The sequence below is a fragment of the Elaeis guineensis genome, chromosome 1, assembly GCF_000442705.2.
Source record: "Elaeis guineensis isolate ETL-2024a chromosome 1, EG11, whole genome shotgun sequence".
NCBI classification, from domain to species: domain Eukaryota; kingdom Viridiplantae; phylum Streptophyta; class Magnoliopsida; order Arecales; family Arecaceae; genus Elaeis; species Elaeis guineensis.
Genome location: NC_025993.2, coordinates 1,682,865 through 1,709,076, shown reverse-complemented (window position 1 = coordinate 1,709,076; position 26,212 = coordinate 1,682,865). Strand labels below are relative to the sequence as shown.

Below are 26,212 nucleotides of genomic sequence, written 5' to 3'. Positions count from 1 at the left end.
GACAAGGTAAAATTCTTTGGTACTAATTGTTTCCTTGGAATTTGATGATACTTGTGCCGCAAAGAATATGAATGCTTCTATCAGTCCACTTAATATATGCAATAAATCAGCTACCCTTGCCATCATCTGGTCTGCATGATGAGTGTGCCTTATTTGAGTTATCAATTGCCTTATCTGGTTTTAAAACCTTCCCCTCAAATTCTGTTGAAATCCTGGTGGAACTATCTTCAGGGCATAGAAGCACTATATAACAGAACTTCTATTATCAATTGGATCGATTTTGTTAATTTTACTCAATAGTAGTTTATTTAAAGCTTCCTTTCATGAAATTTACTTTTGGGCTCCCTCCTTCCCTATCCTTGAGCTTAAATTTATTGCCCCAGTATGGGAGTTGAATCTGGCCCGTGTTCTACATCAAAAGAATATTTAAATAAATACTTGATAAACGTGACCATAACATCAAGCCTTGTCCCGATTATTTGGAATGGTCTTTATGAGTCTTTTCATTTGCTAAAATTTCCAATTTAGGGCTACCTCTGATTGTTTTGTCAAGCTCTCCGTATCTTTTTCACAGCGTTCATCCTTGACATCTTAGGTCTTCTCTTTCCTTACATTTTCAAACAAAGGTATTATCCTTATTGTTGTTCTCTCAGATCTTTGTTTTACATTGTATAGAACAATTAAATCTACTTCACTTTGTCCCTGTTCATTAATTTGTGCAACTCATATATATCCTGTAATATATTTATTTTTCCTTTAATAACCAAGGATGTGATACTTAGCTCCTGTAGCAATGCTCCTATGCTTTATTACTTGAAGCTAGATAGTCAAAATGCATTATTTGATAAGCGCAGGGTTGATAAATTTTGTGTAGTGCCTTGTTGTTGTGAATATAAAGATTTTAAACAAGCTTTTGTCCATACTTATTTAAATTTTAATTGATAATATGTATATTTAGTTTCGGATGGAAATCCTTAGGTCAAAACTAAGTTCTAGCTACAAAGTTTTATGCTTCAACTCTATTATGATATTAAACCAATGAGTAGAAATATTTTTGCATGTCATGCATTTAATGCCTATACTTTGTTGCATATCTACAAGTTTCATGTACTATGGGTGAGCAGGCAATTGCCCATCCCCATTGTAATTGTACTTATTTGGTTTTTACCCCATGAGCGGATAATTGCAGTCTTGTGATTCATTCTATACTTTATCCAAAGTTCCATATTGTTGGAGATCGATTTCACAACCATGAGACTACTATAAAACCTCTAGTGATTTATTTTAGGAGATCAGCAAGAGTTTCATTGGATTTGATAATATTGGGAAGCACGTGTGGAGACATGCAAGCATGATGTCTTGCTCTACCTTGCTCGTTGATTACATGAATTCATTGGGTGGGAATACCATGTCATGAGGATACCATGAGAAGGAAGAAGTGTATTATGAAGTAAATACCTTCAATGATAATGTTAATATTCATTTATCTACTACCTTCTATAATTGGTTGGCCGTACAACAAATCTTGATTAGTGAGAACCAAATGATGGCATTAAAAGCCCATCAAGGTGGGGCCATGGTCCTCCAAGGCACCAAAATTTTTCATTCAAATCTTGTGACCTGCATCCACTATTCTAGGCAAGAAAGGCTGAACCGGTACCAGACAACGAGTTGGTTGGCGGTCGGTGCGGTATGATATCAATTTGGCACCATCCGATTATGGTTTGATCGGCACCCCATTTTTTTTGTTTCTTTTTTTGACTTATAAGATATCTAATCAATTTTTTATTATTTCTTGAATGATTTTAAGTTTAAATATTGTTTCTTTATCTTATTTGATGTTTGTATCATTTCGATACATCCATGATTAAGCATGTGATATGGATCTCAATCTAACATAATATTATGTTAGAGGAAAACAATCTTAAAGAACTAGATATTATTGAATTTAAAAATACTTAAATCAATTAAGAAAAAAAAAAAAATAACCAATACATATCGAGACTTAGAATCTCATCGAGCGTCGATGTCGTTCATAAATATTTGGATTATTTACATAATCTGGTGAAACATTAGCCCATCTCTTTAACCATGCAGTACTGTAATTCTCTGCGTTCATCCCATAAGGTATGCATGTTGGATTGTAAGTTGTTTCAGATCTCTCTTTGAAGCTCTGACTCTGAGAGGTGTTTCGGATTGATAGTACGGTTATGAGGGATCCATCCAATATACTGGCAGCAAAATTCTATCCGTAAGATGCTTCGTGCTGTATAGGGTAGTAGCCGTTGGAAGATGATGCCTTGAACGCACCATATCTATATTCATATGGATCATAAATTGCCGTGGTTGTCAATAAGAGGATCCAGATTATGATGAACCAGATATGACCATGGATCCAACTTCACGTGCGAGGTCATCTGCAGCTACATGATGTCTTGAATGACCTTGAGGGGCACGTTGTCTGTATGAAATCGTATTCTCACGAGCTCCATCAGCTCGTATCCCGTGGTTCTTATCCTGTGTGGCATGCGTAAATTGAGACTCATCAGTAAATTGAAGGCCATCTTGCAGTTGTATCTTATAAACAGTGGTCTTCTATCCTCCGCTTCCTCCATGACAATCAGATCCATGACTATCTGGAGAACTACCATCACCACTTTGTCTAGTCTCTGAATCTAAGTGACTGGATCAATTGACTGCTCCACCCTCTTCATCTGGGCTGACATTGTCTTTCCTTTTTCTTTGTCTCTGCGTTGAGAAGCTGCTTGCCCTTTTGTCATGCCTCATGAGGAAGTCTATTGTGGCTGATCAGCTGGAAGCTTGTGTGGAATATTACTGATTGTCTATTGCTCAGCATCCATCCCAACTTCGCTAGTTAGAAAATTGACTGGTCGTGGAGGCGATCCTAGCTTATCAAGCTCCGGCTCCTATTGCTGACTCATTATCTATCTGATTATCGAATTTTTCTCATCATCAATAAAATCATTCGCAGTCGGATCCGAGTATTTCAACTTAACTTCCTTTTGAATATATTTTAGTCTCAACCTCAGATTGTAATGAATATATACAAGGTCGTTGAGGTGTTTCTGTGTCAGATGATTTCTCTGTTTGCTGTGGATAAGGACGAAGGTTTCCCAATTACGCTCATAGTCACTCGAGGAGATTGTCTGGGAGAGGATCCGAATGGTAAGTCACTTTAGAGTAGGCGCTGCCAATCCAAAATAGACCCATCACTAAGGATTGGCACCCAATTTTAATTGGGAGGCTCCATAACTGTATAACATAATCTCCTCTAATTCTAGATTTTCTATGCATGATCCCTTTGTAATCTTGCTTTCTAGATGGACTTGGCTGTTTGTTATTTAAACATTGATTATCTGCCGTTCTCTCCCCAAAACTAATTCCAAATCATGATTCCTCTTTTGATCTGTGCCTTGCACCCAAGACTTCATCTTTTTATGAAATTATACAATTTTTATTGAGTCATTACTATCAAAGCTGAGTGCCTTTTGCCTGAACCATATACTTTTCCTGAAAAGAACATAAAATGATGGGATCTTGCTCCATGCCCATGTATTTTTTTTTTGCCTAAGAACAATTGCATTATGAGAAGCGATTCAATAAAGCACACTAAATTTATATGGCAAGTTGTTTCTTTGTCAGTATGCATTCAGTTCATCAAAAAAAAAAGCGTTGAATTCTCAAGGGGATTAAAATATCCCATCTAGATAGCGAATTTCTATAAGTTTCTTGGGGGGATTGTAATGCATGCATTATTTTCTTATGTTAAACATTAAATTATAATATAAATTTTAAAATAAATATCAAGCACTACATTTAGTTGCTTTGAGATCAATGGTATTACATTAGATTGTTACAAGGAAAAAAATAACACTAAAAACAAGAATAATGGTCATTAGTTTTAAATTTATGATGTGAACACCAAAACTGTTATGCATTTGAATGTTTGTTTTATACATCAATTTCACGTTCTAGCCTAAAATTTTACCCCTACATGGTATGAATTTTAGTGATGATTCTAATCATTTGGTTGTATGATTTTCTTCTTCTGTTGCAATGCCTTTCAAGGTCATACTAATCTTTTGAATAAGTTGAACTTAAATTGTAATTATGTCTATATATCCTTTAGGAAAATAGTGTAAATGTTGGTGTATTTTTGCCCTCCCTAAAGGAATAAATCTTGGCTTTGCCTCAGGATATTGAGGCAGTTAATAAAGAAACCATGCAACAAAGTAAATATGCAGATAAATTCTTTGATGTTATACCAGGCGATTCATCTTCATATGCTTGAAACTTTTTAAACTTTGGACATGGGTGTCACACAAGTGAGCTGTTCATGAGCAACTCATGTTGGGCCAGGTGTTTTTGGCTTGCTTAACTAATAAATGATCTATACATCAGCTAAGTTTTTGAGGTTGAATATAAACAAGCTGATCACAAGCTAGACCCTGCTCACTTCTATTCAGCTTGACATAGCTAGAAATAAAAATAATTATTATTATTATCTAAATAAAAAATATTTTTATACTTAAGATTCATATTTTAAGTGAGGAAGCACAAGAATCCATAATTATATTGTAATATGATAAATTTAAAGATTAGCTACTAGCCACTTCAAAAAAAAGAATTAGTTACTGGAATTAGCAGTTATATTCTTGAATCTTAATCCAATTACTATTATTCATCAGGCTTCTAATATTGGCCCTTTTCCTTTTTCAATCCAGGACCGGGCCATAGGTCCATATTTCTGTTTTCTGCATCCTCTTTCCAATTTTGCTCCAACCACTTATTTTATCTTCTCCACTTCCGATATTAGGTTTCTGGCTCTTTTCACTGCCTTCTTCTTCCTTTGCCATTGATGACGGTGGTGATGATATGAGGCTGATGATGGTTATTACAATAAATATTTGATCTTCTCTCTCTCTCTCTCTCACACACACACCGCGCGCACTTTCTTTTTATTCAGTTGGCTTCCATGGACCCCCATCACTCCCTCTTCTATCCCCTTCTGTCACAAATTCACTCACTGTTGTTCTTTTTCATTGATTTCTTTTTCCCATCTGAAGAAGATATACGGTTTCAAGCTACATGGACCAAACTCGAGCTGGTTCAAAATTAAACAAACTGAATTGGAGATGATCCTTTCGAGCATGACTTAAACTTGAGGTAGCCTGATTAAGTTCTGAGTCAAGCTCAAGCTTGAGCTAAGCCTAGCTTGCTGAACTTCAGCTCATTTACACCCCTAACTTTGGGTTGGTTGCACTTAATTAATCAAAATATGGGGTTTTTAAGGAGAGGATAGTGAAAGAAAGTCCCAGGTCCTCAACAAGTAGTAGAATTATGACATCCTAGGACCATACCTAAATGGGCTAGCTTGAAGATTATTAATTGGGGTCCTTTGCCTTGCTCAAGTGCCCGAGACCTCCTCTATGCACAGATGATGTGGGTCTAAATGCCCTTGCGGGCCTCTCATACTCCCCTCATTCAAGCCCTACCATCCACATTAAGGAAGGATCCGGTCATAAAAAACATTACTGGTTTGGTTGTCAGCCCAATAAAAGTATGCATGCTGATCCTGTAGCTGCATGGGCTGTGTGTTGAGTTGGTTCTGATACCATTTGTAACCACTTGGGACCTCATTCAAAAAGGGCAAGCCAGAATGTTATTAATTGGGGTCCTTGGCATTTCTTATATTCTAAGAACTCCCCACGCGACCAATGTGGGACTAAATGCACACACGCACATGCATGGGTTCCCTCATGAATGATTGGAAAGGTTGTGTCGATAAGCCATATCGCTGTTCTCAGTTTCAATACCTAAGTATGAGATGATAGTTTGCTTGGCCTCAAAAAGTGATCAAGGACTCAACATAATAGACATATGCTGGACCATAAGTAATTCGTGAAGACAATCTTGATCCTTTACTTCAAGTGTTAATTAGAGATACAGTTTGTGAAAAGCATCATCCTTGATATTTGATAATGCATTCTACATAGAAGAAGAATGGTAAAACCTGTATCAAAGGAAAACAGGCATGCTGTGATCATACCCATAATAAATAATGCTTGCTTTTGTTATAATCTGACTAAATTTCTCAAACCAGTCCCTAATCGCATGTAATGAAAATAACAAGAATGCTGGGAGGAAATTGAAAGATCAGGGTTAGCTAAAATAAGCTGAATTCTTAAATCACCATTAATGAATTCTATTCTTCATATGATCTGACAGTGGCCATCCATGGCTGCAAATTGGCAATAAGAGCATGAATTTGGTCATCTTGGCACCTGCAAAAAATGCTTTATGCCTCTATGTCATTCTGTTGGGTAAAGCATCGGGCTAAGATTCCCATTATGCTGCTCTATCAAACCTTCCTTCTAACTCTAAGGTTTAGCATGACAGACTTAGCTGCACAGGTAGGGATTTCCTAGGTGGAAGGGGAACAAGATCTTAGATCTAGGCATGTTCAATCTTATGACCAATCAAGGAACCTATGTTTATCCATATTTTTAGGTGCATTGAAGTTCTGTTATCATCGTCATCTGAGTTGCATGGTATGTGAAGTTTTAGAATCTCAGAACCATACTGTTAACATTTTAAAAAATTTTCTTTCAGTTTCTACTTGATCTTCTTGATTTTAATTGCCTGATGCATTTCAGGGATCTATTACATTATTACTTTCACTACATTGATTTTGTAATGCAAATAATATTTTCTATTGGAAACTTAAAACTTAAAAGCATACTGTTTAATTAGTTATCTGTGATAGATGAAAGCCAGGCATATAATATTATTTTGATGAGTAACTGACCTTTTTATTGTTTACCGTGCCATTTCTAACTTTTGCAGGTGGGAGGTCTTGGTGATGTCGTTACAAGTCTTTCTCGGGCTGTTCAAGATTTAGGACATAATGTTGATATTATTCTTCCAAAGTATGACTGCATGAATCTAAGCAATGTAAGACTCTTTTGTACTACTCTTTAATCTGGCCTATTTTTTCATAGTTTTTTCTTTTTAATCACATAATGCTTGTCCATGAGGTTCAAACCACTGCCCAGAAGTACTTACATTTATGAAATGCTTGGCTTTTTAAGCCCATGCTTCTGTTCATTGTGTTGGTTGAAACTGAACTGAGCACATGCCTCTATTCTGTCAATTGTTATCACAAGTGTATCTTGTGGTGTTCAAGTTTTTGCCCATAATACCAATATCATTTTTCTTTTCATGAATTAAGTTGCACTCCTATTTCCTTAATAACTGCTTCTGGGCACATGTGACCCAAAGTACACAAACAGTTCTTACATTGTATTAATTTGTAGTAGTTATATTTATAATTGATATTGTATACTGTCTTTTTGGCATGTAGTAAAAATGAATTTGGGAGAAAAAAGAAAAAAGAAAAAAAGAGATGAATGTATGCTCTTGTTTCCTTCCACTTTTGTTTTTCCTTGGGAATATTACTTTGATCTAATAATGACTACCATGTTAAATGAGTTTTTTGTAAACTTTGCAAACTGCATATGTCATTACGTTTTCTGGATGCTAGTTGGCAAACTGTTTATTTTTTCTGACAATGAGCTAAATGCAACCTTAACTTGTATAATTTTGTTGTCTGTGGTGCTCACTTTTTGACATTTCTCTCAACTCAAGGCCAACACCTCTTAAATGAAAGGGTGTTTAAATGCCTATGATTGAACTCTAATGCTACGGATTCACATGCAAGGCATGAGAATGTAGGTCTAGTAAGATCCTAGGGTTCAGAACAAACAAGAAGCTTTCTGTCCAGAAAGTTTGCAGGTAAACCAACACCAGGGATTGAAGGATAAACCAAAAGATGGTTAGGTAGAATATTTGATGTTTTTTGGGATGAGCTAATATAATTAATGGGTTAAGATGGGGTTTGTGTCATTTAGAAAGGATCTTTTATATTTTTAAGTAGATTAATGTATAGTTTTTTTAGAAATTTGAACAGAGAAAAAGGTTTGTAGTGGAAACAGAGGTTAGGGTATGTTCTTTTGAGTTTTGACTAGTTTACTAGTATCTCTAGAAGAGGATTGGAATCTGCTTATCATCAGATTTGCAGCGATGAAGATGGTGGAAGTGGAAAAACTGATGGAAAAAAGGGAGACTGTAGGAAAAGAAGAAAGATTGGTTGATCCTGGCATCTCTCTACGTAATTTGAGGATCACTTAAGAACTAGCATATGTGAAATCCATGTGACTACTAAAGAAAGTTTTGTATAGTAAATTAGCTCTATCATGTTTGGACCTTGTAGTTCTTCCAGTTTCATTGTGTAATTGACAGAGAAGAGAAATGAAATGAAGCTGGTCCTCATGGGAGTAGCTGCACTTTTTATGTCTCTCAAAATGAGAAATGAGAAGTTCAGTTTAATCCCAAAACTTTGCTGATGTCATGGCAAGTGACAAACAAATTGTCTCTTACAAAAAAAAACTTTCAAACCAAAAATCTGGATTCATGCCGCATTGTAGATTTGCAGCTGGCTGAAGTAGTTCACTTCCACTTTGTAGAACTCACCCTTAAGTTTGAGAATGCACACCTTATCTTTGTGACAAATCCAAGCTGCCCTCTGGCTGTGAGGATGACTCATAGACTAGTCAATGGCACCATTCGTATCAGCTTATTTTTCCCCATCTCTTTTCTACTACTGTTTGTTTGCCCATTAGTTGTTTCATATCTTGGGGGCTTGATCAAATTTTGAGCTCTCTTTTTGTCATTCCATTCTTGTTTTGTATGTCTTTTTGATAGATTTTGATAGTCATGTCGAGTTGCCAGACTTGATGCAAAATTGAAAATGCAATGACGATGTGGTTTGATCAGAATTGATGATTTGACATCTTATGGCTGTGCGAAGTGGGGGCAATGCTAATGGGACATATCTGTTGATTTTGTGTAGAATGTTAATGAAAGTTTTCGGTAGAATATAATGTTGACAAGATTCTGAAATACCCTTGTTATTGGTGAGTTGCCAATAACCTATAGTGGATGGTGAGGTGCTGTCTTTTTTTGATTGAAGCTGGTAAGACCCTGATATTTATTGAATAGTTTTTAATGTTGTTGCTTTTTGATTTATAGCTTATGTGTTCATTAAAAATGTGAACTCAGATCATATTTTGACAATAGACATTGGAAAACATCTGAATTATGATTGCCTTATGGTCAATCAGGGGAATCAAACTTGCGATGGTCTAGCATTTTTTATTGCCATGTTCTTTCCATGGTATCTCAAGAGCTTGATCATGAAAGAAGTTTGGCTTTGCATCATGGATTGCTGTACCACCTCATATCATATAGTACGGGACGTACTATATCATATCGGGTGGGAACCAATATGAAACTAAAGTTCGGTTCGGTACAGGCCCCGTACCATCTTGTACCGCTTTTTGTGCTGAGGCATACCAAGATAAAAAGTGATAAAATGGTTGGAGGTCTATTTTTGTATGGGTGCGTAAAATACTGTGCCGACTCGCATCATATTGAACTAGTAAGATACTGATATGATACATGTTACTGAAATTATGGACCTTACTTTCTATATATGAAATTATAAAGTTGATCATCGCATAAAAAAACATGAGTGACATCAAATAGGACATCTTGTGTTACTTGAATACTTCGTCTAGCTTAACATTTTGGCGTTTAATTTATATCTTGATTGATATGTGCCAGACTCTCAGATGCTTGTAAAATTCTTTATTTGCAGCTTTTAGGATTGCGAAAGAGTTTTATGAGTTTGAGCCACCAAATTAGAAGTGTACTTTAGTTTTTTCAGACATTGCCTAGGGATGCAACCATTAAACTAAATGTATAAACTATAAAATGTTGCCATGTTTGACCCTTCGTATCCCTCTTTTCATCCATTCCTTTGTTTTCCTCTTTTTCTCACTCTCACCACCAAGGTTCTCTGTATCAGTGTTGGCTATTGTACCGATACTTTATTAGCATGGTACGGTGTGAAACGATCATTATGATGCAATTTGGACATGTCGATTAGTAGTTACTCATGCTCAACTATGAAATTGCCTAGAATCAGGCAGTATGGGCATGCATAACATGGAATTGGTTGGTATGGGTCGGTTTCACTTGGTTTAGATTAGTTTTGCTCAGATATTGAACTAAATCTTGGTACTATATTAGTATCTTGTTGGTAAGTTTGCCTAGTACAGGGCCATATGGGTCAATACAGCAAGCCTTGCTCAACACTAATATCCTTTTTGTGCTTGCTAAGTTATTATATTAAATTTCAACGTATGAACTTTTAACTTACACTTACAACTCTGCCAAAACTCTTTTAATGCTATTATACCTTCATATTAGGGGGAGCGAGAAGGAAAGAGAGGAAAAGAGAGGGAGAGAGGGGAGGGAAGGAGAAGGGAGAGGGAGAAGGGGCCTCTAGAGGCCTATCGGAGGCCGTCGGAGGCCCATCGAGGGTGCTGGAGGCCTGGAGGCATCGGATCGAACAAGGGCTTGGCCCTTGTTTGATCCCTTTTTTTTAGCGACATTGGGTAAAGTCTGCAAAAGTCGGCATCATGATGTTAATCACAAAAAAGGAAACAAGGCCCCTGTTTTGATTGGGAGGAGGGTGGAGCCCCTCCTATTGTCTTCACTGGCCTCGACGGTGGTGGGCCGGCCCTCTGGAGGCCATCGGATTCCTCCTTTCGTTCTCTCTTTCCTTTCCTACCTCTGCCCTCCTCTAGTTTCCAATATGTGCAGCGATTCCGGCAGCCTCTCTTTTCTTCTTCCTCTTCTTCCTTCTCCCCTCTCTCTCTTTCTCTCTTTCCTTCTCCCTCTCCTACTTGCCCAGTATCCTGTTTTTACTGTCAGAACCGTACTGGCCGGCCGTCGGTATGGTTTGGCATGCCTCGAACCATTTGGTTCGGGATGGTTTGGCAAATCCTACGAGACACTCTAACACATAGGGCAAGGTCAGCTTAACTCTTGATTGGCCAAATTCCTTAAGTCTATCGATTTTCTCTTACTCTGGAATGAGACAAACACAATAAGGTAATGCACAAACCTTGCTTTTCCTCATTGAGGCCCAGCTCTGTACATGCAGGTTGTTACAATTTGTTTTCCATTGATGAAGGACCCTTTTTTTTGTAATTTCTCTTTTTTTCTTTCTTTTATGCTTTTTATGGTTCTTTTGGTTTTATTTTTGTTTTGGTCATATATTAGGTTCAGGTGAGTTTATTTCCTTTTTTTGATTTTTTTAATATCAAATATTGTTTTTTTTCCATTGTTTCCCCTCTCTTTCTTCTTTTCCTTTCCTTTCCTCCTCTTCCCCTTTGAATGCCAACAACTAAAGAAGGGGACTAGAAGCCTGTTTCGTGTCTTCATTGGTAATAGTCTACACTGGCTGGTTCAGTCCATGTGATGCTCGGTAGAAACCAAGACCAACTGGGACATCTTGGTAGGAGGGAATTAAGGTCCTAGGTGCATCTCAGGGCCCAGGTAGTGACCAGCCTGATCTATTGACTAGACTTAAACCCTTGGTTTTGACTAATGGCCTCTAAATCTCAGAATCTTCTTACATAGGTTGGTGATGACTGATGATTTCTCTTTCTGAAGAGACTATAAGGCTCTAATATAAAGCTTGGATATTCAATTTTTAAGGGGTGACCCTAGGGTTCAATATTTTGCTAATGCGTCTGAATAAAACCTAAAATCTCAGGTCCTTAGCTTTAGGTTCAACATGGGGTTCGTTGGCTATCTGGGAGGTTCTGGTTCTATCAACAAACCTAGAACCTTATCATGTTAAATTATGCTACAGGACTTGTTCATACGCAAAAACCTGATAATCCAAAAAATATTGCATACACTATCTATTGTATATAAATTATACTCCGTCTCTCTCTAACTCTGTCCAAACTGCCCAGCTAAGGCCTGATAACTACTCATTATTCTATGAATATGAGTTCCGCTTTTATCAAGTATGATTTAGGCTTGCGAATCAGGTTTACTTGCACATGGATGATTTAGTTTTCTATATTTACAGTCAGATCTGACCGAAAACTAACCTGTTGTCAGTTCTAATTTCTCGTCTTGTATATTAGGAAGAGGGTTCATTCCTTAGCCAGTTGTGGATGCCATTCTTTGGACTTTATGCTAGCATACATCACAAACACTTATGCATTGGCATGCATCTTGAAGGAATCGTGCACAATGCCAATATGAAACTTATGGCTTTTGCAGCCAGGTGAAACACAATTTTTGCTGATCTTGCTGATCAGCTAAGCTAACCCGCTTGCTTTCTGAGGCAGGATTAAAGCTCTATTTTGAATTATATCTTTATTAATTTAGAAGTCCGCTTTGAGGTACAGGTTAGAAAGTTCTTAAGTCAATAGCCTTGTTTTGGAGCAGTTTTTGTTTTCTTTCTCTATGGTGTTCTATGGGAATCCAACATTAATTTTCAGGAAGTTTAGATTATATTGTGCAGTGAAAGGGTCTTAACTTGGCAAGACCTTAGGAATACGAACATGGTCTACTAAAATTCTATGATTCACTGAATTTTCTTCCTTGTCAGACTTCCGTATATGATTTTAACAGAAATACTGATTTTTTTTCTTGTTAGAGAAGAATATTATGTCCTCAGATGCTGACAGCATTACATAATTCTATATTCATCTCTCTTTCACACCTCTCTCTCTCTCTCTCTCTCACACACACACACACATTTTAATCGCACAATATGTGCTATTTATATGAGTTGCTATTTCGCTTCCAGTTCCCTTAGTTCCATCAACCATAAAGGTCCCTTGTGACTATCAAGTTTGTACCTGGCATATGGTTTTTGAGTGTGCTTGTTGGAGAACATGTAGTAGCTTGTGTTTCTTTACCACCACTACAGAATTCAGATTTCAGGAACTTATTTCTGTAACTTTCACTTGTATACGTGTTTATAATTGAAATTTTCCTACTTAACTACCTTTGTCGCAATGTAGGTGAACGACTTCCATTTTCGCCGAAGCTTTGGTTGGGGTGGAACAGAAATAAAAGTTTGGTTTGGAAAAGTTGAAGGCCTCTCTGTTTACTTTCTAGAGCCTAGTAATGGGTAATGTAGTAATTTAGTTCATCTTCTACTTTCTGCTGGTAATCTTTTAGGTTTTCCAAAATATGTGCTTTTTAAGATAATTAAAAACATCGTTCCGTTTCACTTCCAACAGTCTGTTAGAATCTGCTGTTTCAGCATGTCGTCACCTATAGGTCCTATGTTCTATTCATTTGGCTATCTTGTACATGTTTCAAAATATGAACATTTTAACAGAACTTCTTTCTTCTGTTTTCTCTAGCAGCTATGTCAGATTGATGGTTAAGCATGTTGTCACCTGTAAATCCTTTGTGCTGTTCACCTCATATTCTTTCATTGGCAGATGTCTGAGTGTTGCATTTTAAATCAAAACTATTTGCCATGTTACTTTCAAGTTATGAAATGGCATTCAAACTTTATTCCAGCTCATTGATGCTCTATGATCCATAGTTCCATACAAAGTTAATCCACTGTATTTTTATAGATGGTAGAACTGGATCCCTTCTAGTCTTATTTTTTGAAGAATTGCTGCCTTGTATGACCGAGCCATCATTTTGAGTTGAGATTTGGCCATAATTGGCGCTCCTAAAAGTGAACTGCTAGAAGGATATTAAGGTTTTGAATATTCCTGTTAGATGTGGCAGATTTGAAATGGTTTTGCTTTAGAGGTTATCAGTTGTGTTGTTTCGGCTTGGTTCTACTTTGAGTGCACTTTTATGGGCTGTTTCCCGTCCATTTCTTTGCACCTCCAGTAGGAAAACCATTGTCTAGACTGAGTCCTCTTCTAATTTGTAACTTAGGCATCTTCCTTTACTTAATCAACTATCGTGGCAATCTTTTGCCCTTCTTTTTCATGGTATCGGCAAATTATCGTTTGTTGTTTAATTTAATGACTACCAATAGGCATTGACCTCTAACCATAAACTAGCCATTCTCGATTTTATTAGTCTGTTTGTAATAGCTTGTCAAGTGATGCGTTCATAAATATATATTCAGATTAACTAAAGGCATCACCTTATCAAAATAAATCCAGCTTGTGTTTGAAGGTGAAACTTGTGCCATTTATGTGAGGTGAGATTTTTTTAAAAAAAAATGTTCCTGTATTTGTGTTTAATCTAGATGGTTCATGTAAGTTATGCCACCAACTGTGTTAATCAACTTCAAAATTTGCGTGGGCCCTAGGAGATGTCTGGTGCGGGACCTACATCACCTGTCAAGCTGTGCAAGTTGGTGCCCTTCACTTACACAGACATGTAGCTCTTGGTGATAGGCTAGATCTTAGGCACATTAAGCTTTTTCTACAAGATTATACTAATTATCTTAGGTTCTTGATTCAAGGATATCCATCTCTTCAACATGAGCATGTATGCAATTTTGTACGCTATTTTGTCTTTTTGCATTTGCACTTTGAGAGATATGATATTTACGATCATATTGATGGAATGATACAAAACCATCTACTTTTTGACTCCTATAAAATTGTGTGCTGCTTTGACTTCTGAGTTTATCAAAAACTATATTATCATTTTGTTGAGCCAAAATCTGATCTTCAAATTCTCCCATTTGTGGACAGTAGGTGAACTATGGACCTATCTTCTTAGACTTATTGGTTGTCTACTAGGGTATGTGAATATCATTTGCTATACCATACCGAGGTTTAGCTCAGGATGTTCACTGTTAGCTTGATTCACAAATATAATGTTTTGCACCTTTCCTTAAATGAAACAAAAATGCTTAAACACAAGCATATAAATACATTTTGGAATAACAGCCTCTAAAAGGTATGCTTGTTGAAACTTTACATAATATTATTTGTCTTAAAAAGTCGATGCATGATTGGGTCAGGCTTTCTGTGGCCCCAAAGAGGCTTAGAATTAGGCGGCCTGTTCATTCTTTTTGCTGCTTTAGCACTGCTATTCATGGTGTTTAACATGTTTTCAGTGAGAAACATGCCATCTGCTGATTCAAAGATGGTAAAGTCCAACTCGCAGGACTTTTTCTGGTTTCTGTTCTTTGCTGACAGCCATCTTTGGGCAGAAATGAGTGTTAAGATAGGAGTTGCACAAAAGGACAAAGTGATGGCAAATTGATTTAGGAGGCTCAGTAAGGAGAGGTACTTTAGGTTGTGTTGAAGCTTGTAGAGAAAGGAGAGGAAGACCTGAAATAACATGGATGGTGGTTGTGCAGAAGGATATGGAGAATCTTGGAATTACATCAGGAATACTTGGTGAATGAGGATCCATAAAGCCAGGCCTCATGATTGGCAAAAGGCTGGATGGTTGTGGTTATGGTTATTTCAGTTTGTTTTAGTTTTGAGAATGAAAATCTGGTGCTCCCTCTCCTCACCTGCTCTTTCTTTTCCATCTTTGCTTCTTGATTTTTTCCTTCACTTTCCTCTGGTTGCAGCTATCTGCTGAAACTGTTTGTCGGCATAAGGAAACATTGTTGTTCAATTGATCTTTTATTCTATTTCCTAACAGCCAAAAATAATGCAAGAATAAAGAAATATAGTGCTGATAAGTCAGATCTGTTCTTTCTTCTTCCATCTCTTGTCTTAATTTTCCTTTCTTCTGCATTAAAGTTAGTGCTGAACCTTTCATTTTAGAACGTGAATAACTGACAGAGACTCATTAAGTACCTGTTCAGATTTTAGATCAAGCATTAGAAGCTGTTAATAAAAATTCCATTAGCAAATACAATCCTTGGAAATCGAAACCATGGAAATCGAAACCACAGTGATCTCTAAGGTCTTAACCACTTCTTTTCCTGTGCCTTAAATTCTAGTTATGATCTGCAAAAGCAGAGATATTGGGATAGCAACCGCAAAAATCCTCTAAAGCCCTGAATAACTCAATTTATTAGCATATCAAAAGCTTTTACAATGGCCAAAAGCCCTAAAACTTCATGAAACTTGTTTCTTGAGGAGACAAGATGGTACATCTTGAAAGCTAAAGATTCAAATATAAAATTCTCGACTCTCTTCGGCCTCTTTCTACAGACAATCACAGGAAGCTATGTTTCCTGAGGATATGTGGGTCCTAATGTTTCCATTGATGTCCTTACGAATGCCTAGATGTATCTACATTAGTCTATTTAAAACCATACAGAATTATGGAACTATCCTATTTCTTCTAAGATTGTATGGTTATTGTACAACATGATAAGAACTAAATATCGACTTCTTCCTCATTATCCCATTTCTTCACTGATTTTTTTGGTACAGTCTTGGATTTTCATTTCATCGTAATCATATCTTCTTACCATGTAAACCTATTGTTTTCAAAACAATACCCTTTCAGATTCTTGTGATGCACGATGTGCTTATTATTTTGCATCATTATTCTTTTTCTTCTGTTTGTATTTGGATATACTGACTTTTCGTATCATTCTTGGCATCATTGCATAAGTGTCTTGGATTAGGGTGATGTAAATCTTTTAGAGAGTTAAGAGATTACTCAAAAGTTCTGTTTTCTTGATCCTTATAGATACTGATGCTTCCATGTTATATTTTGAGTTCTTATTAAATAGTTAAAAGCTAAAAAACAGACTTTAGTATAAATGGATTAATATATAGAAGAAATTATGGCTGTAAATTTATTACTTTTTACCCATGAACTTATATATAACTTGGATTTTGTGTCTGTTATATGTAATTTTATTGTATACAAGTTCTAAAGATCAAAGTTAAGAATATCTAGTAACATTCTTTCCTGCAACAGAGTCACTTTTATGAGGATACAATACCTTTTTGTTTTGCAGAATGTTTTCTGTTGGATGTATCTATGGCAGGAATGATGGTGATAGATTTGGTTTCTTTTGTCATGCTGCTCTTGAGTTTCTACTCCAAAGCGGATCTTGTCCTGTAAGTTAAAAGATATATGCATGCCTGTGAATATTAATTTTTTTTTTGAAAATTTTAATATCTTTTCATTTTTATTCTATGGTCACATTTTTATATGCTTTGTTCATTTTATTCGTATATGTAGGAGATTTTATTGGCATAGTTTTATGATTTTCATCAACCAGAAATATTACCTTCTAACATAAAATGCAGAGGCAGTCATATAGATGTTGGTGCTGATGAGCCCTACTTGATCGATCATGTTGGTTAAATAATTGAATAAGTCTGCATATAATGGTTCAGATTTCAGAAGCTGAGCTATGCTGATTATTAAAAGGCCTAAATATGGATGCTTGATAAAATTAGTACCAGCATATCAAATCTGAAGCAACAAATCATCATGAGTCGAAGGTACAGGAAAGGTTTGAAAAACTGATCGTACTGCGGTAGGATACTCCTCTACTGAGGTATACCATGGTATATTGAAGGTGTACAGTATCATACCATGCTATTTTAGACCTTGGACAAACCATGAGTATGTATGGAGGTGTACCGCGGTACATGCCATACTTAGTTTTGAACAGTACACCCTGTACTGAGTATTTCAAACCTCGGGCAATGTAGTAGTTCAAGTTACATTGCAATTTGCATTGGCTCAGGACGTTTGCTATCAAAATAATCCTTATGTCATGTGAAAAGACAGGTGGCTAATTATAACACTACACCACTTGGTTATTTAAACTGAACAAGCCTAACACAGTCATGATGTGATGGTTGAGACACTTGCATTAATGAGGTGAAATTTCTCCTTTTTCATTATGTTTGTGCATAGATAGCATGAGATGTAATTCCTTAGAATGGTAAGGCGTTGTAGGAAATGCAGCTGTTTGCTTAGTCAATTGAGAGAAGTGTATCTTAAATTTATTTTTTCTTAAATAATAGTCAGCAATCGCTTTTGGTGACTCATTCACATGGCTGCAAGTTATATCTGATGACCATAATATTAATATGGTAGCAGTGTTTGTTTCTTAGTTGCTTGAGAAATGATTCATTCAACACTAACGGAGATATGTTTTTATCTCATAGTTTTTGAATATGTCATTGACTCGAGGAATACATGTGTGCTAATATCAGTTACTGACACTTGGCTAAATTGTTTAGACCAAGTCATGAGTTTAAATATGAGTGGCCTAATGGGTGCATGTGATTGTTGTCAGGGGACACATGAGATGCCTCAATTAGCAATTTGTGCAGCTTGAAGCTCGGGCCAGGTCAAATAAATATCTGGGGAAAAATTGCGTTGCTAATCATGGTCTTTGAGGCATGGACACAGATATGCAATTTGGATTCAACATATGTAGATAGGATACAATCGTTAGAAGTAGGATATGATATGGTTGGGATTTGACAATAAACAAAATATTTTGTATATGTGTAAGAAGCATCCATACAGTAACATCAACATCTACAACTCTACTGGTTAGCTACTGTTTAGATCTGTCAGCCACAGTCCATAACAAAATAATCAGAAGAAGCCATCACTTATTGCAGATATTTTGTATTTTATTCTTTAGAAAAAAGGAAACATGTGGGTGACTGTTAGGAAAAGATGGTTTTACTTTTACTGATTTTTGATTGTTTTCTTTTCTTTTATTTTTTTCTTTTCCTTATTTTATTACTCTCAGACATTTTTTTCTTTGACCAGTTGTTCTCTTCGTCAAAGACCTCTCTCCCTAGGTTAGCGAGTGTGAGAATGTGGTAAGATTTGTTGGGTAACATCTCTGTTGGTTAAGGTTAGTGGGGAACAACCCACATTTCCTGGTGCAATTCCTATAAAAAATGTGATATGATATTACTAGTTCCCACCTTTTCCCAAACTTGTCCCAGAGCTTCTCCTTTCTAAAACCCTTATTCCCACACTGTTTTCATGCATTCTGCTCATAAACACTTCAGTGAGTGTTAACCATATAAATTCTTTGCTTTGTTCCATCTTTGGATGAGAAGATTGGTTCAGATGCTTCTTTGTGCAGTGGAGCAATGGTGAATAGGCAAGACTTGGTCGTATCTTCAGAGAAGATTGCGAGAAACCCATGCACAGAGCCAGAATTCTATTCTCTTAGGACAGCACCCAACATGCTTCAATCCAGGATTTCCTACAATTTTTCTCTAGTTCTTTGATTGCTTAGATTTCTGATTTTAGTAATAATTCAGCAAATAATCTGCTAGAATAGATCTAAGATCTTGTTTTTTCATATTGCATCTAAGATCTAAGCTCCAATGAGGGTACTAACATGATGTCACTCTTGCTGTAACCATGTCTGGTGATGTAGATTGATGATAGAATTGCCATTTTTGTACAATGACTTGTCAAGTTTACTTAGCAAACTGCACATCTAGCTCCATTGGAGGTTCTAACATGATGGCATTCATCCTGTGACCATGTCTGGTGATGTAGATTGACGATATAATTGCCATTTTTATAAAATGATTCTTGAAGTTTACCTAGGAAATTTGAGAAGGGGATTCTTAGATCTGACACCATGAGATTATAGAAAATGGTTGCAAAGATTGCAAGAGTGTAATTGTCTGTTAAATGGGGCATGCAGATGATGTATCATTACAATGGCTTATAACTATCATGTGTAGCATGTGGGTACTGTAAATAAAATTCCATATACATGTAATCCAAGGATACAAGCTTTTAGAAAACTATTAGTTGTCTATTTTCCATTTTGCTATACTTTCATTAAAGCATGTACCTCTTGCAGCAAAATACCTCTTTAGCACCTGTTCTTTTGTGGATAAATATCATGGGATAGTTGGTCAACTTTTTTATTGACCAACTTACTCATGTTCTCATACTTTTAAGGATGGATAAGTTACTTCCTCATGGGTAGCATTTACCTATGAAATGGAAAAAAATCTTACCCATCTAGGGGGTGGCTAAATCATTTTTCCATCAATCGAAAAAATAACCTCTGTAATTCATTCTTAATATATCTTTAACCTTATAATTATAATATAATATATCATATCATATCATATTATAATAATATATTATATAAATATTATTAGATAATAATATAATATAATATAGAATATTATATTGTAATATTATAATAAATTATTATAATATAATACTATAGCAATATATTATATTATATTATTATATATAATAATATATACTAATATAATATAATATATTGAACTATATTATTATATATAATAATATTAAATAATATATATTATATTAATATATAATAATATAATAATATTAATAATATAATATATTATTACATTATAATGCACTATAATATATTATAATAATAATATAATATATTATTATATATTAATATATTATAATATAATAACATATTATACTATATTAATATAAGATATGCAAATAATATAATATATTATATTATATTATACTATTATATATAATAATATTTATATAATAAAAAATATTATGAGAAATATAGATAGATCTTAGCAATTTATCTAGGAAACTAGTAATACAAAAGAACATGGGTGATAGATTCTTGAGTCATTTTCCAATGCATAAATGCATAAAAGAATATGGATAAATTATTTTTCTATTTAAATGTTGTCTGAAAAATACTTATGCAGAAAAATATAGATTCCTAGATAAATTTTTTACCCTCAAAAGAATGGGCCCTTATGAGATTTTTGGGCATCTAAAATTGAAATTTTGCAATAAAATCACTATCATTTGTCTTTTCAAGATTTTATTTTTAAAAATTGTCTTCAATGAAATAGTTGGACGGCCACTTATTGGTGGTTTAAATGGGTAAACTGTATTTTTTTGTATATTTGATTTATAGGAACCATTCATTTGTTTTTTCTTTTTAAAAAATCGGTTTACTCAAGTGACTATATACTTGCACATGGAGTCTTTCGATGTCTATAATTCTGCATGGTAAATTATCTGCACAAAGGCAGAAATTATGAAGTTCAAAGCCAAATTTGTACAATTATCTACTTTCTAGAAATTGCTTTTGCTCTCTCTCTCTCTCTCTATCTTGTTTTAGTATTTTTCCAGGATAATAATCAACACCATTATATCATTCTTTTTTTAAAATAAACTTCCTAATGGATGATGTATTTCATGGACAGGATATTTTGCACTGCCATGATTGGTCTAGTGCCCCTGTGGCATGGTTATTTAAGGAACATTATATGCATTATGGACTGAGTAATGCTCAAGTTATCTTTACTATTCACAATCTTGAGTTTGGGGTACACAACATCGGCAAAGCAATGGCACAAGCTGACAAGGCTACAACTGTTAGTACTTAGTACCTAACTCATGCTTGGATATTCCTAACTCTGGCTTGGATATTCTTTTTAGCATTTCGATTAGTCATCAGTAACATACTATATACAATGTCCGGTATATAATTTCATTACCTTCATATTTAGTTTCCACTTTGGATGGTGAGATTTGGCTATCGATTATGTTTTACTGAATATTATAGGTGCTTATCTTGTTTCTTTATTGCTAAATTTCCCCCTTAATGTGCTTTTTTATGGTTTTTTATTAGGAAATATAAATTAATATCAGACCATTTATTCCACTACTTATGTAGTGCTGTAAGTACTATCTCATGCAAGTTACATCTTATTGATTGCTTGCCTACATGTTTCTCTACAGAACAGAACAATATTAATTAGAAGAAGCTGCAAACTAACAGAAGTAGCTGATAGAAAATGATCCAACAAAGTATTTTAAAGTTAACACCCCCTTTCACATGCATACCAAATCATCCACATGGAGAAAATGGGGGCTAGAGGACATCCATGTTAATTGATTGGCTTGGACTGGCTTTGAACTCATCATGTCTCACAAATTTGGCATTGATATCGTGTTAGCAATGGCATTATGGTAGTTTGGTAGCATCATGTATGTGAGAAATCAACAAATACAAGTATAAAATAGATGTATGAAACATAGAAAGATCAAAGATCGAACTGACATCAACCTCACCACTGGCATGTGTCTTTTCCATACTAATGGCCTAGAACTATTTCAAAAGTTTGTCTTTTAGAAAGTGACTACTTTTTTCCCTAATTTTCAGTCTCCATGTATACTAAAGGCATTAAAATATCTCTTTTGACACATTATAATAACTCCTGCCTTGTGTCTTATATTGTGATAATATGTGAGCAGAAAATGTACTCTTTCAATAACCATTTTCTTTGGCCTATAACATTTCAAATTGGTGCCAAATTAGTTCTCTTGCATATAATGTCCTGAATATATATGGCCTTCAAACATTTTCTCTTCTTCAGTTTTGACTGCAAGCCATATTTTTGCATACTTTTCCATTGTCATTCTTATCTACATGTGGTAATCTCAAAAGTAATTCCAGAATTCATGTTTGATCCAACATCCTTATTCCTTGCAACTGTCATAATCAAACAGTTGTTGACGACAACATATGGTGTTCATGGATTAGTTCTAACCAAATTTTAGACTACTAACCGTACCAGCTTGAGGCACTTCCATATCAACACATGATATAGGTGCTATGCTGATTCCAACAGTGTCCATGTGTCAATATTGGGCATACTGTAACATAGCGACCATTCTAGTAAGATGCTGTAGAGGGTCTAGTACTGAGACTTAAAACATGGTTCTAACATTACTTCTTAATGCTAGCAAGATACATTGAAGCTACCATGCTCTTTAACTATCTTTCTGCAGTGCACACAATTTACTGTTTAAACATCCTTGGGACATGGTTTATTTTGTGTCAGTCCTTTAATTTTAACTATGGTCAGAATCCAAAATTTGTGCTAAAAACATAATTTTGTGCAGCATTTGGTTAGACAACGGTCTTTCTTTGTAGGTGGTGCTCCTTATATTAGTCACTTTTTAACTTTTTCTTTTTTCAGGTTTCACACACATATTCCAAGGAGGTCTCAGGAAATCCTGCAATTTCTCCTCATCTATTCAAGTTCCATGGTATTTTAAATGGAATTGATCCAGATATCTGGGATCCATTCAATGATAACTTTATCCCTGTAAGTTGCATAACTCTTGTTGAAAGCTTTGACATTAGAAGTTCTTTTATGTTATAAATTAGTACTCTCTCGTTTTTCTTTATGTTTTTTCTATAGAGTTTCTTGATGTTTGGATTCATGATCTAAATTCTTCATGTGGTTCATGCATTTTCTATTATATATACTTGATGTTCTTTTGATATCAAACTTTTGATCTGTTTAAGCATGGTTAGTTTGAAATTTAATTGTTAGGATGTTGTTTCAGCCATGATGAATGGAAGGTTGTATGCAAGGTTTTGAATACCGGTACTAGTTGTCGTTCCGACTGGCCAGCGGCACGGTCCGGCACAGCCCCGTATTGGATCAGACCGGTGCAAACTGATGAAGGGAGGAAGGGATGAATCGGGGAGGAGAAAAAGAGAGAAAGAGAGGAAGAGAGAGAGAGAGGAGGGGAGGAAAGGAGGTTGAGGTGGCGGAGACGCCCCCGGTGGCCACCTGAGTGCTACGCGGGCCCTTCAAGGACCGCGGTGGCCACCACGTCTTTGTGTCGTCCACGGAAATAAAGAGAGAAGAGAGAGGAGGGAGAACTGGACCGAGGGAGGTCCGGCGGAGAGGCCGTCGGAGGACCTCCGACGGACCACTGTGGCCGTCGAGTGGCATAAACACCACCTTCAGCTCCGTGGCCGTGAAATAGGGGCTTAAAAAAGCCTCCTGTTTTAGGATTTTTTTTAAAAAGATCCGACAATAGTGGAGCTGGCAATGGGTTTGCCGGCTTCAATATTTCTGGATTTTTTTAAAAAAATATTGAAATAGTGAAGCTAACAAACTGATTGCTAACTTCACTATTGTTAAATTTTTTTAAAAAAAATTTAAAAAAGTCACTGTTCATCTTTCTTTTTAAAAAATTGATTTGCTTGCTTCACTGTTCATCTTCCTTTTTAAAAAATAATCAATGCGTGAATAAGGGCGGTTGCCCTTATTCTGCGGTCGTGACTCCGCCTACGCCGCTTTCGCCGCCTAGTGGCCATGACGGCCATCTGAAGACCTCCAACAGCCCCTCCGCCGTCCCGTGCTCCCATCTCCAGTGGTCTCCCCCTCTCTCTTTTTTTCTTGCTCGTTGCGGCAGTTCTATCGGATGAACCGAGTCGTGGAGGCTTCCGTGGCCCTCCAGTGGCCATAAAGGGCCACCATCGGCCTCTGGCGGCCTCTCCCTCTCCTCCTCCTCTCTCTCTCTTCCTCTATTTCTCTTTCTTTCTTCCCGGGCACTGGTGTGTGCTGTTTTTCCTGTCGGAACCATTGCGGTTCCCCTCCAGTTCGGTTCGGTTCGGCATGCCCTGAACCATCCGGTTCGGGACGGTTCTGAAAACCATGACTGTATGAGTTAAAAGTTATGACAACTTTACAGTTTTTTGACTTAAATGAACATAGTATTAATGGATCAATGGGGAATTAATAAAATTATCATAGTTTTTCACTGGTTGCTAGTTTGGTCATTCTTTTACTAGAAACTTGAGTATATATCTCAAGACTCAAATGATCTATGTTAGATATGTATTGTGAGTCGTTTACACATTGGACACTTATATACACATCAAATTCTTCGCTTGCAGTTTTCAGAGATTGGTGGGGTGTTGCTGTGTTGGAAACTACTAACAATGAGTTTGATCCACCATAATGACATTAGAACTTTCTCTCATGCTTTTTGGATGTTGACAAAGGATTTGGTAGCTTGCCATGACAGACATGGGGCTGCTTGTCTGAGTTCAATTCTCACATCCATATTCATCTTATACTTTTTATTTATGGTCAATATATGAAAGTGGAAACAAAAGGAATCATCATCAGAGTGAGGTCCATTACCTTTTGCATCCGCAGCCAATGATGATTGAGCAAGATGTTAGAAGATGAATAAAAAGTGATGATATTATTTTTCAACAAGGTGACAAATAGAGATGTTCATAACAAGCTTAATAATATCGAGTACATAATGGGTGGAGAATTATAACCAGACATCATTGTAGATTTTTAGGGTTATGACGATTATCATGCAGTAAGTAATGTTTCTAGCAAAAATTCTGTTTGGTCAGCTAGGCATAGGAATCATTTTAAAACCAATCCTGCAAGGTAGAGGTAAAAGGATCTTGAAGTGTGTATGGGGCTGAAGGAAGGGGGCTCTTGTGGTTACATACTGGGTTCACATGAAGTTGTGAGAACTTGGTTTTGGTTTCTGCTCCACAGAATTTCAGTTTCTATAGTTTTTCTATCTTTAGTGATTTTGGTTTGAGTTTTGAAGTGTCTTCCTCCCCCAAACCGAAGCAGAAAAGACACAAAAAGAAGGGGTAAAAACACATCATATTTTAGTGTGCATTATGTGGAATTGTTGATTTTAACCTTTGGTTTTATAGTTTTGTTGTTTCTGGGCTAAAAAGCTAAAAATATGAATATTATATAAAGCAATAAAAATGCTAAAAATATATAAATATCTATTAATATATAATGAACTTGAATATGATGTAACTATTTCTATCATATAAAGTACTAAAGGACAATTATAACCTATAAAATATGAAAATAAGATTTTGAATAGATCTCATCTAAATGTATCAAGATTTAATATACCAAGTGTACCTTACTGTCAATAGGGAACTGGTCAACTGGTAAAGGGAATCGATATGGGACCATATTGATCCATGGTATGGATGTTATGCCAACTTAGCTCCTTTCCCATTTGTTGGTATAGGGGCATACTATGCTGTATCATAGCTTAGCTACAAGGTACACATATGAGGCTCCATACTGATATAAAACCTGAAAATGCATCCATAAGATTTAATACCGGTCTTTCCAGTCTAAGCTTAAATCCTGCCAATTCACCATTTAGATGGCCCAATAATCTTCTTAGACCTCCATTCTCCTTTATACTGTCTTTCTAAGGACCCAAAATTGTCTCTTATATTAAGGGAAAAAGTTGATTTATTTAAATTTAATTAAACTTTCCAATGAGCACTGATTTCTTTAAAACCACTGAAAATTGTATCATCTTAAGAAATACTACTTGGAGTTCAGATTTATTACCCAAGATTGAGTATTGCCTATTTTAATTCAAAACAGATAAAAGTGATCTGTTTTATGGTGTTGTATAATCTGGAGTTAAGAGTTAAGCCTACATGGATAAATACACTGAAGTAATATCAAAGTGCTTGCAAAATTATACTAAATACCAAAATATGTTAATGTAGCATCTATACTTGAAGTTGTCAGCTTAGTAAGCATGTAAAGTT

At 35.8% G+C, this 26,212-nt stretch overlaps 1 protein-coding gene across 2 annotated transcripts in view; it reads left to right on the top strand.

Moving 5' to 3' along the window:
- The window catches only part of LOC105035295 (starch synthase 3, chloroplastic/amyloplastic), a 40,422-nt gene that overhangs the window by 7,258 nt on the left and 6,952 nt on the right, over positions 1 to 26,212 (top strand). For both annotated transcript variants that reach the window (XM_029262293.2, XM_010910820.4), the window contains exons 7-11: positions 6,868 to 6,975; positions 12,978 to 13,087; positions 16,823 to 16,925; positions 21,042 to 21,212; positions 22,824 to 22,952. In XM_029262293.2, the coding sequence (XP_029118126.2) occupies positions 6,868 to 6,975; positions 12,978 to 13,087; positions 16,823 to 16,925; positions 21,042 to 21,212; positions 22,824 to 22,952 (621 nt within the window). The remainder of the gene's footprint in view (positions 1 to 6,867; positions 6,976 to 12,977; positions 13,088 to 16,822; positions 16,926 to 21,041; positions 21,213 to 22,823; positions 22,953 to 26,212) is intronic.